General features: G+C 59.6%; 1 protein-coding gene across 7 annotated transcripts in view; it reads left to right on the top strand.

The window, feature by feature from the left end:
- Window positions 1–14739, top strand: part of LOC104049120 (opioid-binding protein/cell adhesion molecule homolog) — a 306003-nt gene that overhangs the window by 285378 nt on the left and 5886 nt on the right. For all 7 annotated transcript variants that reach the window (XM_064470912.1, XM_064470911.1, XM_064470916.1 and 4 more), the window contains 4 exons: window positions 6335–6460; window positions 6710–6844; window positions 6922–7042; window positions 7457–7608. In XM_064470912.1, the coding sequence (XP_064326982.1) occupies window positions 6335–6460; window positions 6710–6844; window positions 6922–7042; window positions 7457–7608 (534 nt within the window). The remainder of the gene's footprint in view (window positions 1–6334; window positions 6461–6709; window positions 6845–6921; window positions 7043–7456; window positions 7609–14739) is intronic.

The raw sequence follows: 14739 nt of genomic DNA, 5'->3' as shown, positions 1-14739 counted from the left end.
GGCGTGGCATGCCGCTGGCTTGGCTGGGAAATTTGACAAACATCATTCTGTTGACTGTAGCTGTCAGATGTTCTTAATCCATTATCTCGATAAAATCAACTCTGACGAGCCTCTCGGATTGGGCTGTCATCAGAATGGGGTCGATCAGAGATGATAATCTTCGCAGGCGAGGAGGAACCCTTTGTTAAAAGTCCTGCTGTTGCCTCCTTGTGCCCCATCGCTTCCCTCGCAGGCGAGAGGGGACGTCGAGGTGTGTTTGCACAGGGTTACTGCAGCTGCCCTTGCGCCCCAAATCCAAAGAGTTGGGGGCAGGGAAACACATCCATTTCTGCCAGCGGGTTCTCCCCAGCTGGAAGCTGGCTCGTGGGTGCATGCCTGCATCTCTTCTTTAAGGGCATCTGCCCCAAAAACGAGCTGTTCTCGGGAAGATCTTGTATTGTGGTGCCTTCAGCACGCACGCTGGGACCGGGCGGAGGCCGCTGGCGCTGCCCCGCCGCGCTTCTCATCTGCGAAGGAGGTGGAAAGCACAGGCAAAATGTGAGCTTTCGGCATATTTGCCTTCTTTGTGCTGACTTCCCATACGCTAATGAGTCCTTGTGCGGTGACACCTCCGACAGCTCCATCCCGCCTGTGGCGAGGAGGATCACACAGAGCTGGAGGCGCGTGGGGCTGTAGGCAGTGCCGGGGAGGGAGGCGCCGTGAGCGCCGGCAGGCATCCGACCCCATCCCCAGCGGTGACAGCATCACCCGTCGGAGGGCACGAGCCCGTGCTGCAGCTGGAGACGCGAAGGAGCAGCGTGAACGCTGCATCTCCTCAAAACAGGAGGTGTCTGACAAGGGGTGGCGAGGTGCCAGGGCAGGAGCGCTGAAGAGCCTGTAGGTATCCATCTATCAACTCACTTTATCAAAGGTGTGGGAAGAGGTCTCTTTTAATGGATTAGGAGCTAACGACGTGGAGGAGGGACATTAGCCGCCTGTGTCAGCCGTGGCACTCGCACAGGCTCTCCGCTCGCTCCGAGGCATGCAGCAGTAATGATCTGGCAGCTAAAAATAGTCCGGGGCCGCGACGGCGAGCGCCTCCGGTAGGGATCGGCACTAAGGAGCGGCCGGGGGATGAGTCAGCCTGCACGCGGTCGCGTGTGTCAGCGTCACGTGTAGTCAGTGATCGCGCAGCCGTTACCGATGCGCTGTCTCTTCCCGCATGGTTTAGCAGGGAAGAGGCGTCCCCGCCGGCGCAGGACCCGCACCTCCGCGGGCAAGGCAGCGTCCAGCCCTCCTCACGCTTGGGTGTCTGGTAGCGGCTCACAAGATCTGAGCTCTCCAGTCTCTTTCGTCCCCAGACCTGCCGGCCACGGAGCAGCAGCGCGGGTGAAGCCAGTGCCAGGGCCGGTGGTGCTTGGGAGAGTCCTAAGGAATTGCTTGGCCGTGCTTGCAAGGCACATCCCTAGTATGGCACGTAGCATGCCAGGACACGGCAGCGTCACCGCGGCGTGATGCCGCGGCCAACCCCAACGGGCTATTTGCAGCCCCCAGCTGGGGATGGAGGGCAGGCATGGTGTCTCAGGGTCCCTGGGAATGGTGGCAGAAACCAGCACACGCCCGGGCCCGATGGAGAGTGTGAATCAGGCGATTCGGGTCTTGAGCGATAAAGGAAGGAGATAAATCACAGGCTTATTGTTATTGAATTTAGCGGCATCGCTTTCACATTCAATTTCTCTCGCCAGCTTTCCCAACAAACAAGAAATTACAGTGCAAATGTATTTTTTGGCCTACCAAACATTATACATTAACTTACCTGTGATTAATATTACACACAGTCGATGAAATCCTCCGTGGGCTGCTCGCCGCTCCAGCGAGACCGCATGACATGCCGCTCCTCGCTTCCTTGGGATTTATTCTGTGTTCAATTCACTTGTAGTTGTAGTTTTCTACAAGGAGGGCAGGACTAAGAACAAGGGGGGACAGGGACCGTGTGCCGCTGCGTTGCTTTTCCCCCCAGAGCTCCAGAAGGTGAGCATCTTGCCCCACCACCCAGCGAGCAGTCGGGGGGCCGGGGGGGACCCCCACAGGGATCAGTGGCTGCATCCATCCACGGTGCAACCCCAGCAACCCCCTGGGAATCCACGTCCTGTCCCAACGGCTGCCGAGAGCTGCTTAATTTGGGGTGGGGGGGCCTCTCCCCATCATTGCTCTCGAGCAATCGAGGAGCGTCTCACCCTTTTTCCTTAGCTCTTGTACGATCAGGCGTGTAGTGACGTGCGTGAGGGCTAAGGGGAGCTGCTCGCAGGAGCAAGCTGTCATGAAATATATTATGTGCATGAGGAAGCGTTAACGCAGCGAAGGGCAGAGCAGGCACCGTCGCTCCGTCTTCCCGGCCGAGTGACATCCCGTTCTCGCCAATTCTCCGTCGGTTAGTATGTTCACCCGGCGTTCGTTTCTTGTCTTCTGTGTGTAGTAAGAGAGGCTGTCGTTAACTCCTGGATACTTGCTGTGTAGAGGATGTAGGGCAGGGGAGGTAAATGTAAAGAAACAAAGGCAATCCAGGGAAAGGGTGACGCTGACAGATAAACGACTAGGAACAGCATCTGTAGTCATGCTGGTGGGCCACGAAGTATTAGCAGAGCTATCTGACCCTTTGGGGACCGGGAGGGCTCTACGGGAGGGAGATAGAACATTTGGACAGTGATCCCAAGCTGTCCCCTCTTGAGACACGGCAGATCTGGTGGGACACACTTGTCAGGGCAGCCGTGCACGTGCCTTGGCCGTACCCGCCTCATGGCTGCAGGTTGGCTTTATCTGCATCTTCGTGTTTGTCGCCAGACTCATCCTGCCGGCTGATGCCCCGGTCCCGGCCACATCCCCGTGCGGGCCCAGCTCCCGCCCGCTCCCACCACGGGATTAAGTTCCCCCAAGGCAAAGCCGGCGCGCCCTTGAGACGCCGTCCTCGGCAGCCCGGCTGGTGGGATCTATAGAAATGCAATCAAGGTCCTTAGATGTCCTTCTCCGAGTCCTGGTAACCTCGTAGGCAACGATCGCTCCCCACGGCGTCCCTCCGCCACACATCCCTGCTGCCTCGCGGGGGTGTTTCTGATCGGATTAGGGTCACGGCACGGCGACGCTTCCCTGGCCCCTGCGGCTTCGGGGCCATGCTGGGATGTTCTGGAGGTGCCGTTCTCCCCTGCCAGACCTGCCGGCATGTCTGCCTGCTGCGTCGGCATCCTTTGCTAAGGGAAGGGCTTTAGGGTTGACATGTGTAGTCGTGTGGCTCGGTGTTTGCTGAACGGGAGCACTGGGGCTGTAGTGGTTATTGGTAGTGGTATTTTTTGCACAGGAGTGAAAGTATTTCTGTGCGAGACAGGTCTGCATCTGTGACCAGAGCAGTGGTTTCTGCATGTCACCTTGTACTTGTGGTCTGGGACTCAGGGGATGGGAAAGGGATGCTGGCCATGAGCTGGGGAGGGCGAGGATGTTCCGGCAGGCTCCGGCTTGCCCCTTGCATGCGTGACCCCCTTGTCAGGTTGGGAGAGTGTGGCCTTTCTTAGGGGTGTGTTGCTGGAGGACAGTCAGACGGTGATCATCCTGAGGGACAGCCTTGACAGAGCAAGGCTCTGTGAGCATCCTTGTGCTGGCACCATGTGGATCTATAGCTGGGGTGCTGTCTAGTCCATCTGTCCATCTGTGATCAGTCTGGCCTGTCAAGGTGCCCACGGTCTGACCTCAGCAGGGCTGCACGCAGGAGGTGGGATGGGGAAGGCGATGCAAGAAATACAAGATCAGAGCAGGTGCAGTGCAAGGAAAGGTGTGCGGAGCTAATTTTGCCTCCTGCGCAGCAGATAAAATATCTGCCGGGGGATGCAGATCGCCTCCGCCTCCTTGGACGTACGTTGTTCTCTTTTTATTTAGTTGTAGCTCTTTGCTGGGGTGCGGAGCCGAACGCTGCAGTGCCGGCTCAGGGAGGGCGGGAAGCCCCCGGCAGCCGGGGCACCGGTCCAGACCGGGGCAAAGTCAGGCACCTGGGGTCAAGAGAGCAGTCCCAGCTCTGCTCAGCGCCCCTTTTGTCACCCTCTCCCCAGCGAGGCATCGCAGGGAGGGAGAGGAGCTCCGAGCGTGTGTTTGGAGTTGGCATTAGCTGCCCTGGAGGTGCCCACCTTCCTCTGGCAGCGTGCTCGCCTGCAAGCATTAGTCTGTACCGGGAGCTGTGAGGGGCAGGTAATGTCTGCACAGTGTTCGGGGTTTTTTCCCCCTGTAATCTCGCCTCACGTGGCCCTCAGGTAGTGTGAAGCGTCGAGCAGGGGTTCAGCGCGGAGGAGCACCGGGAGGGGTGCGGGCAGGGTGAGCGGCAGCAGGGATAGCGCGATGGCCGTGCTTTTGCGGGCACTCTGCACCCTGTTCTGTCGCTCTCATCCCACTCCATGGCTTATGTAGGTAAGAGCAATCGAGGGAGAGACAGACATCTCCCGCGGTCGTTGCTCCGTGTCCCCGCCACCATCTGGAGCTGGGGGAGGCCTCCCACAGTCTCAGCATCTCCTAATGGTGACATCTCGGACCAAACCTGCTCCTGGGGAGTCTCGTGAGCGGGCAGCAGATGCCCAGGTGTGGGAAGGCATGTCGGGGACGCTGCTGTTGGATTTAGATTTTCCTGGTACCTGGTGGAGGTGGTTTCAGTGGAAGGGAGAGGTGCAAGGCTGCCGGTAATAGGGGATAAGGTCATCTTGTCTGAGTGAGAAGGGGCCGTCAGCAGCCTTCCCGCAGCAGAGCTCATCGAGGCCACGCTGTCGGAGCCAGCCACCTTCTCTCCGAGCTTTAACTACGTATTCCAGCACACGCTTTTCATTTTCGGATTGCCGCTTTCCCCTGAAGGACTCAGACAATCTCCCTCTGCTGTGACAGACTGTACTTCTATATTAATGTGTCAAGTTGCTGGGAAATTTAGTACCTTGCGGGGCCCATCAGGCCATGGAGACGGCGCTGCGTCTTTGCCGCGCTCGTCCTGCCGTGCCGCCTCTTCCGTGCCGGGGAAGGAGGCGGTGGGGAGAGCGGGCGTGGGAAAGCCTGTCCTCTCCTTGCACCCGGGAGGCTGCCTGCGAGCAAAAGGCTTGCTTGGGGTGTTGGTTTTTCTAACCCTGGAGAGGCTCTGGGCCCGGGCAGCTTAGACCGGGCTCCTCAGGGGTTGTTGTCGCATCCCCTCCAGTGCCCCACCAGGTGTCCCTCTGTCCTTACCCACCCTGGTCAGTTTGGACAATGATGTGGCAGCCCCAGCAGGGCAGGGACGGTCCCTGGGGGCAAGAGGAGAGCCGGGCAGCCCTCAGGTCCCCTTGCAGGCGGTGCTGGTGTCGGCCGCAGTGGCTTTCAGGCGATCATCCCGGCATCCCAGCGCCACGGGAGAGCCCGCGGTGCGAGGGTTGGTCATGCAATGCCGTGTGAGCTGGGGCTCTCAGCACGTCGTGCGCTCAGGGAGGGGGCGTGGGGCATCCTTTCTTGCATTGTAGGAGCAGTGGTTAGTTTTGGGAGGGTCATTTTGTATGGCCTCATTCACTCCCCAAGGTGCGGACCCCTTCGGGGGACGCATCGGGCGGCCGGGAGCACCAGGAAGCGGTGTCGGTGAGTGGGCTTTAATTGCTTTTTGCCAGGGCCGGGGATATTTATGGGTGCGGAGATTGCCAACTTATATATTAGATGGAGTATCTGGGGATAGAGTAATATAAATCACTGTGGCCGGTATTGAATGGAGCAGACGCTCAGTAATTTAAACAGCTTTAATAAATATGCTAAAATATGAGCCTTGTCGCGGGCTGTAATGAGAGCCGGTTATCGGGGTCTTGGCTGCGGCGGAGGGGGGAGGCCGGCGTTTCCAGCCCCCGCCCGGTACAGAGGACTGGTGAGTGGACCCCGGCGCCGTGCTCGGCTCCAGTCCGAGATGCCGATTTGGAGATGCAGGGTCAGCGACCGAACAGGGCGATGGGGCGAATGCTGATATCCAGTGCTGGGGCTTCCCGTGCTGATGAAGCCTGGTGAGCTGATGTATTGATGGTGCCTCTGCTCTTCTCTTCTCTTCTTCTCCCAAGTTAGTAGTGATAAAATGAGAGGAAACGGCCTCAAGCTGTGTCAGGGGAGGTTTACGTTGGGTATTAGGAAAAAATCTCTTCACTGCAAGAGTGGTCAGACATTGGAACAGGCTACCCAGAGAGGTGGGGGAGTCACCATCCCTGGGGATAAAAAAACACGTAGACGTGGTACATGGAGGCATGGTAGCCTTGGGTTGATGGTTGGACTACTTGGTGATGCTAGAGGTCTTTTCCAGCCTTAATGATTCTATGATTCTTGTGTCTTGCAGTTCCCCCCCAGATCGTCAACATCTCGTCGGACATCACCGTGAACGAGGGCAGCAGCGTGACTCTCATGTGCCTGGCCTTCGGGAGACCGGAGCCCACCGTCACGTGGCGACACCTCTCCGGGAAAGGTGAGACCTCGCTTGGGGCTTGGTGGATGGGCCACCCGGGTCCGAGGAAGGGTCTCACCCAGCCCACGTGGGATGGACGGTTGTAGGTGGCCAGGGTGGCACAAAAGCGGTCCATGGTTTGCTAGTGTCTGTTGTGGAGGTGCTGGCCCTTTGGTGCATCCTGGAATGCGGGTGAGGATGCTTGGTAAGGGCTGTTCCAGGTTTCCTGGGTGAAGGGTGATGGTGCCACGCATTTGGGATGTCTCCCAGGGCAGGGCTTTGTGAGCGAGGACGAGTACCTGGAGATCACGGGCATCACGCGGGAGCAGTCCGGGGAGTACGAGTGCAGCGCCGTCAACGACGTGGCCGTCCCGGACGTGCGGAAAGTCAAAGTCACCGTCAACTGTGAGTGCAAGGGATGGGGGAATTGTGGCGGGGCGGGTGCGCACGGCCCAGCGTGACGTGGCACGGCGTCTCTGCAGACCCGCCGTACATCTCGAACGCCAAGAACACGGGCGCCTCGGTGGGCCAGAAGGGCATCCTGCAGTGCGAGGCTTCGGCCGTGCCCGTGGCAGAGTTCCAGTGGTTCAAGGAGGACACCAGGTAAGGGGCTGTGGAAGCGGGGGGGAGACTGGGATGTGGGGAGGGGGGGCAATCACACCAGCCTTGGGGCTGGAGGGTGAGGAGGTAGAGGGGGCTGGCGGTGGCTGAGGACCTTGTGCAGAGGAAGGCTGAGATCGCCTCATTTTGGTGGGTCTGAGGGATCAAGGGGGTCTTGGGGTTGTTTCTCCCAGTGGCTCATGGGGGGTGAATGCGGGCCACGCGGGTCAGGCGGGGCTTATCCCATGGGTGGCGAGCATGGCATGCTTTTGGGCAGCATGGTGGGGCAAAGGGCTCGTCTTGATGGGACACTGGGAGTCTGGTATGGGTGTATATTGATCTTGGCTGCTGGGAAGGGAAGGGACGCTGGGGAAGGGGCCAGGATATGTCGCAGAGCGCCGACGTGTTTCACCGCAGGTTAGCGAATGGGCTGGAGGGCGTGCGGATCGAGAGCAAGGGCCGCCTGTCGACGCTGACCTTCTTCAACGTCTCGGAGAAGGACTACGGCAACTACACGTGTGTGGCCACAAACAAGCTGGGCAACACCAACGCCAGCATCATCCTGTACGGTAGGTGCCCTGTTTTTTTGCAGCAAGGTATAGAGAGGAGGAGGAGGGAGAAGAGGAGGAGGCAAGGTGGCCAGCGACAGAGCGGAGCTGGCTGTATTTAATGTTGCCAGCCTGCCGAGGTGCCGACCGGCGCGAGCCCCGAGCAGTGAGGTCCCGCAGAGAGGATGCCTCAGATGATGAGATCTGCATCGGCCCGAGCAGACACGCACAGCTGGGTGGCAGCGGGTGGCGGGCATGGCGCTTGCGGGCTCATGGGTGTTTAGGGGCGCGCAGCAGAGGCAGGCAGCCGTTCGCCTTTGCGGAGGCACGGCTGGGGAAGAGGCTCCTGGCCGAGCCGCAGCATCGCTGGAGCGCAGGGCCGAGGAGGGGGCCCAGGAGAGGTGAGCGCACGCTTCGCACGCACGGGCTGGGTTTTTCTCCTGGGTGGTGTAGTGGCAGGACTACCGGCGGTTGTCGTGTTGTATTGGCAGCGGCGGGCTGGGCGGCGCTGAGGGCTGTGGCAGGGCAGTTCGTGTCGGGTGCCCGTGGTGCCTGGGTGAGCCGGGCAGTGAGGGCGGGAAGGGGTTTGAGGAATGGTGGACTCAACAGCTGTCGTTGAGGAAGGTGATGTTTAGCTGTGGCATGTTCCTGTGGTGTGTCCGTGTGGCAATCTGGCCAGCCAAGGGTCTGTCGTGGGCCAAGGGTGGCCGGCAGGAGCCAGCCCTCCGCTCCAGCACGAGGGAGAGGATGGAGCTGGGTGGGTGGCAGGCTCGAGGAGGTGTGGAGAGTGAGCAGAGAGCATCCATGCTGGCAGGGACTTTGGCAGCATCAGGGCGGACAGTGGGGGCAAAGTGTCATGCAATGGTGGTGGGGAGGTGCACATCTTGGATGAGATGGGGCTACCCCTGTCCCCACAGCTGCCTGGGGACTGGTGGGCACCTCTTGAGGGCGTTGTGCTGCCGAGGCATGCCCCTTGGCCTTCCCAGACGTGCAGTCTCACGGGCCGTGTCGTGCCGTGGAGAGTGCTTGGTGACCTGGGGTGTGGTGCCCAGCTTTGGCTTTAGCTGCGGGGCTTTGGCAAGCCTGGCACTTTGGGCACCTTGTTTTGGCACGGGTGCATCGCAGGGGCTTGGCAAGGGGGAGGAGGCTTGTGGGGGGGGGGTTGTGGGTCATTGTAGCTGTTTTGGGGGGTGTGTGCTAGATGGGGTATGGAGCAGTCGGGAGAAGGGACTGTCACTTGTCATTGGGCTAGTGGCTTTTCCCAGTAGGGGCAGTGCCCAAGAGAGCCCAGTGTTACTCCTTGTGAAGAAAGAGGAGGGTATGCATGCATGTTTGAGGGCAGGGGGCGTGGGGTAGCTGTAGAGGAGGGCTTGGGTGGAATGGTGGGAGAATCGTGGTGGGAGGTCGAGGCATTGTCCTGCGGTGACATGGAGTGGGGTCGGGCGAAGGGGCTGGTGGCGTAGCATGGGAGAGGCTCGACCTGAGCAGAGCAGAGGGGGTCGGAGAAGGTGATCTATGTCTGGAGGAGCTCTCTGGTCCTCTGCGTGGTGTGAGAGAGCCGGGAGGAGCAGTCAGCTCTTGGTGGGGGCTGTCTGGAGTGTCAGGGGTGTACGTGGGTTGGAGAGGAGGGGTCCAGGAGGCATGGGTGTCCCATGGCACATAGCTGCATGGTGTCGGGGTGTAACCTTGTCAGGCAGCAAAGCCCCACGCCGCTGCTTGGTCTCTCGTGCCTTCCCTCCCTCCTGTGTCCTCCTCAGTGGGGTGGGGAAGAGAATTGAGAGGGTGGAGAGGAGAAAGACAGCGGAATGGATGAAGGATCGCTGTGCCCACCAGCCAAGCCGAGGGAGGCATGCCTTCAGCACTGTCCTGGGCAGGCATCGAGCCCTTCCCTGGGAAGCAGGGTTGCGTGAGGAAGGCTTACCGGGGAAGTCAAAGGTGCATGAAGGACTCGCGGGAGATGATGCAAGCGTAGGCGGCCAGCTCGGTGATGGCGGTGGTCATGAAACAGAAGGGTCAGAAAGCTTGGGGGGGGCATATTGAGAATAAATGCAAATAGAGTGGCTGCTGTGGGTGTTGAGAGGGCAAAGTGTCAGCTGCCCCAGGAGGTGGCAAATAGCGGTCCCGGGAATGTGTGTTTGAGGGCTTGGGGGGGGGTCCACGAGCACCGGTTCGGTTTTAAGGACCAGCCTTTGATGGCGCAGGCACGGGCCATCCCGTTGGGTGAAACGTCAGCCCAGCGGAAGGGCAGCTTGGCCGAGTGGGGAACGTGTCTCTGCATTGGGGTGGAAAAAGAACCGGGAGCGGCTCTGGTAGAGAGGTCAGGGTTTGCAGGGATACTATGGAGCTGCGGTTCGCTTAGGCAGAAGAGAAACAGCAGAAGCCCAAAGCTGGTTGAGAGGGGAAGCCAGCATTGAGACAGCGAGCAAGAAAGGCTTGTTGAAATATGGGAAAAGCAAGAGGAGGGCGAAGGAAACAGAGGAGTGGTACACGTTGGCCACCCGACAAATAGGGACAAAGAAAAAGAAGAGGCAGGGCACGGTTTGGTTTTTGTGTCTGTAATAACCCTACTAGTAACGATAGACCTGTTGGAGGGCCGCCTTTCCTGTCACGGACCCCGAGCTCTTAAGGGACTGGTTGTACAGGTGGAATGCCTGTTATGCCATGGGTCCAGCCAGGATTCATCCCGGGGTACAGAGGGAGCCAGTGGAAGTTAGGCCGGCTTCCCTCTCAATCATCCATGGAAGGTCTCGGACCCTAGGCGGGTCTATCCATCGTGGTCTGGTCCGGTGTAATCTGTCTGGCCTGCGTTTTCTTTAGTCCTGGTCTGGTGTGTGCTGTGGCCTTGTAGGTGGGGGGGTGTCGAACCCAAAGCCCCCCATTCCCTGCTCACGTTGCCCCATGTTGGGACAGAGAGGGCACGGGCACCGCGCGAGGACCCTGTGTTGTCACTAACTGGGAGGGTATAATTGCAGGAGCTGCGCTGGAGAACGATAAATAACTTATGTCAGGAAAACAACTGCCTTTATTTCAGTAAACACACAGTCGCGTGTCAGCATGCAGGGGCTGACCCACATTGTGGGGGCTGTCTGTCTTTGCGCAGCGTGAGGGAGCCCGGCTTTGATTCGTGCAGGGAAGGGCAGGATCCCGCGCGGCCCACGGGGAGGGCTTGGCGCATCCTGGAGCCGAGTGGCCGCACAGGTTGCAGAGCCCTCGGCTGGCGAGCCCTTGGCATCGTCTCTCCCAGCCCGTGCCGTGGCATCGGTGGCCATGGGGGTGTTGTAGGTGCCCATCGGCGTGTCTCCACCAGGGTGTGTTGATGTGGCTGTCTCGGGGTCGGCACGGGTTCTTTGGACTGCTTGTGTCGGGGCATGGGCGTGCAGCATGGCCGTGACCTGTGTGTGTCTGCGCTCTGTGCGGGAGAGCATGGCTACGGCGTGGAGTCGCAGGGTGTCCGTCTGTGTCCCCCCCCCGTCAGCTTCCATGGCCCACTCTGCCTCCTGCAGTAGTTGTCTTTCCTCTCTCCCTCTGTCTCCTGGTCCTTGACCTGGTTGCAGATGGTGTCTTGGGATGGTGTCCATGTAGGGCTATGCGTCTTCAGCAGGGTAGCCGGTCATCCCTGCTTCTGTTTGTCTGTCAGTGTATTGCTGTGGGTCAGCAGTTATGGGTCTCAACCCCTGCCATAGCACCTCTCGCGCTACGCACGTCCACTTCTCCCAGCACGTCAGGCACCGCCTCTTTCTAGCCGTGTGTCTGTCCCGTGGTGTGTCTGTGCATGGCTTCGGCGTGCTGATGGGGCGCGCTCTCGGTCTTGCTTGCTTTGTCGGTCTCTGGGTGTCTCTGTAGGCGCGCGTGTGTACCCTCTGGGTCCGTGGTGGGGCGGAGCACCCGCGCTTGCATCTCGCGTGCTGCCTGCGAGTCTCCTGGTTGTGTGTGTTGTCTGTCTGTCTCCCTGCGGTCGTCTCGCTGCATCTCAGCCTGTTCCTGTTGTGCGAGCGTGCAGGTTGGTCCCGGCGCGTGTGCGTGCATTGGCGCCTGTCCATCTCTGGAGGTTTTGCTTCAGGCGGCCGTCTCTGGGTGCTGTGGTAGGTGCGGGGAGGCCCTAGCGGCTTCTCTCGGTGTGGCTGTGCCAGTCTTCAGCAGTGTGTGATGCGTGGGTGTTTGCCTCGCCCTAGCTGAACGGGTTGAGCTCTGCGGGTGTGCTCACACGTGCGCTAGCAGGCATCTGCAGGCGTTTAGCTGCGTGGGGCTGCACAGCCATCAGGGTCCCACGGTGGGTCCGTGTCGTTTGCTGGCGGAGCGGTTTGCGGCGCCGTTTCCAGCAATGACTTGGCACTGCTGTCTTGGCACCCCTTGGCGGTCGTTCCTGTGGCAGGGTCTGGTCGGAAGGCATCTGTCTTGGTTGGTGTCTGCCTGCGTTTGTCAGCATCTTCCTTGTCCAGGCATTTCATGCCTTGCCTTTTTTTCCCATCCCCGCTCTAGCCATGGACTTCTCCCTCGCTCTGCCCGTCTCGTGTCGGCCATCTCCATTGTCTGCAATGTCATCTCTGTCACGTTTGCTCTCGCTGTTGTCCACCCTGCTCATCTACGTCTCCTCCTGGCACTCTGTTCCTCTGCTCTGCCCTTGTCCCCTCTTTGTCGTTCTCGGTCTGATCTTTCTTCTGATCCTGTGGTTGCGGTCTGTGTCCACCTTGGGCTTGTTTCTTGGTGTCAGGGTGCTCCTTTGCCCTGAGGTGTCCTCAACCTCTGTCAGGAGGGCAACCCCCTCCCCCCAGCAGAGGTGCCTGTCAGGGCTGGTGAGGGAGCTGGGTGGCTGCAACCCACCAGTAACCAGCAACCAGGGATGGAGCGAACACAGAGAGCATTTTGCAGGGCAAGGAGTGGGGGCCCTCAGCCAGAAGCCGTGCCAAAGTTAGAGCAAGCTCCAGAGGAGCAGAGCCACCTGCAGAGAGCGTGACAGAGGGAGGGATGCAGAGAGAGATGCAGTCACAGGGGCGGAGAGACGGAACGGGTGGCACAGAGAGAACCAGAGAGGGAGCGGGAGGGAGGGAGAGACGGGGCGGGTGGATGAGCAGAGGGGGCCAGGCACAGAGAGGGAGGAAGACCCAGAGAGGCAGAGGGCTAAGAGAGGGGGAGAGACAGCAAGACACAGACAGAGGTGGAGGAAGAGGGAGATGGAGTGACCACACCACAGAGAGACGGGGAGAAAGATGCAGGGAGAGGCCCAGAGAGGCATGGGCGCAGAGAGACAGAAAGAGATACGGGGACAGAGAGATAGACAGAGACATGCCAAAAGAGGGAGAGGTGAAGGGGGAGAGAGGCACAGATGTGAAAAGAGGGGGGGGCACCAAGATGGAGACCGAGAGAGGATGAGATGCGGGTGGAGGGACCAGGACAGGGAGCGATCGAGAAACCCAGACCGTAGCAACTACAATGAAAGAGAGCCCTCCAGACAAATGTCAGAGCTGCCAAGAAAAGGGGGTGATGGCACGATGCGGACTAGGACTCCGAGAGATGGGGATGGAGACCTGGACGTGTGGACACGACCGACAGAGTGACAGGCTGCAGAGAGGGACAGACAGAGAGCTATAAGGAGTGACGCAGCCAGAGAAAAGGAAAAAAACATGTGCATGGGGAGGTGGTGGGAGGCAGAGAGAGACAGAAAGGGAGCCGCAGGGAGTCACGCAGAGCAAGGCAGGCACACTTAGAGAGAGGAAAGGGAGACTGTGAGGCAGAGGGAGCTGCGCAAGAGACGGAGAAAGGAGGACAGGTGACAGGGGAGAGGGAGACAGAGAGCGACGGCGAGGGGGAGAGGAGGTGAAGGAGGTGAGACCTCACACAGCGGATAGAAAGGGGCAAGGAAAGAGGGAGACCCACAGGCACAGCTAGGGAGATGCGCACACAGCAGGGAGGGAGGGTGGGGAAGGCTGGAGGGGAGACCTGGGTCTGGGGTGGCACACGGAGGGATGGAGAGTGGGGTGGGCAGTAAAACCAGCATTGACAGCCGCGGGAGTGAGACGTGGCACAAGGGGCGCGCACCCCGAAGGACGCAGCCGGGAGGCAGAGCGAGAGAGGGGAGACGTACAGCGTGGAGAGACGGCGAGCAGGGAAGACGCAGGGAGACCGAGACGACCACCAGAAAGAGATGCAGCAGTGGACACAGCAAGGGAGAGCACCGAGGGGAGGGCTGGGGAGGGAGATGGGGGGACACCGAGGGGCAGGAGGCGAAGCAGGGACATGGGGGCAGAGGGATGCAGGGAAAGAGACAGAAAGGGGGGAGACCAGCATCCACAGGCAGAGAGGGTAGAAGACAGAGGGAGGGATGCAAAATAAAGGAAATAAAAGCAAATTAAGTAGAAAGGAAATAAAAGAAAAGGAAGGAGACACATCTGGGGGACGGAACAGAGAGGGGGACACAGATAAAGGGAAGGGGAGTGCAGGACACAGGCATAGGATACCAATAACGAGGGGCAGGGAAAGGCCAAGAAAGAGGGAAACACACGGAGGGCGGCCCAGATGGAGACCCCAAAGTGACCAGAATCAGAGAGGCAGGGCTCCAAAAGAGGGAGGCTGCACCAAAGGGAAACACGCTGAGCCACTGAGACACCCAGGCAGAGCTAGAGACAGGTCAAAAGCCCCGGAGACACTCAGAGAGAGGGGGAGAAGGTGACATCAAAGAGGAGGAGATACCAGGAGGCCAAAACCAGAGAGGCGACAGGAGGGACTCAGGGGTGGACAGACAGACAACAAGAGACAGACATGGAGGGAGACACAACAGGACAGGGAACTAGGCGGGGGAATGACCAAGGAAGGGGAGATGCAGATGACAGAGAGGGAGAGCAGAGGTGCAGGGGCAGGTGGTGGTGGAACAGAGAAGGAGGCCAAGACAAGGAGGGATAGAGATGGGGACTGGCAGAGCGAGACCGTCAGAGACACCTGGGGACAGACAGATGCAGACAGGGACAGAAACGGACAGAGATAAGGACTCAGAGAGACGGGGGGGATGAAGCTGCACTGAGACAGAGATCTGGAGGGAGGCAAGGTGGGTGCACACAGACAAATGCCATAGAGACAGACAGAGGGAGAGATGCAGAGAGAGAGATAAGAAGAGATGGGACGGACAGGGAGGCAGTGGGAGATAGGGAGGCAACATGA

This window comes from Phalacrocorax carbo, chromosome 21 (assembly GCF_963921805.1).
Source record: "Phalacrocorax carbo chromosome 21, bPhaCar2.1, whole genome shotgun sequence".
Taxonomy (NCBI): Eukaryota; Metazoa; Chordata; class Aves; order Suliformes; family Phalacrocoracidae; genus Phalacrocorax; species Phalacrocorax carbo.
Note: the sequence above shows the minus strand (reverse complement) of the source record. Positions and strands in the feature narration are given on the sequence as shown.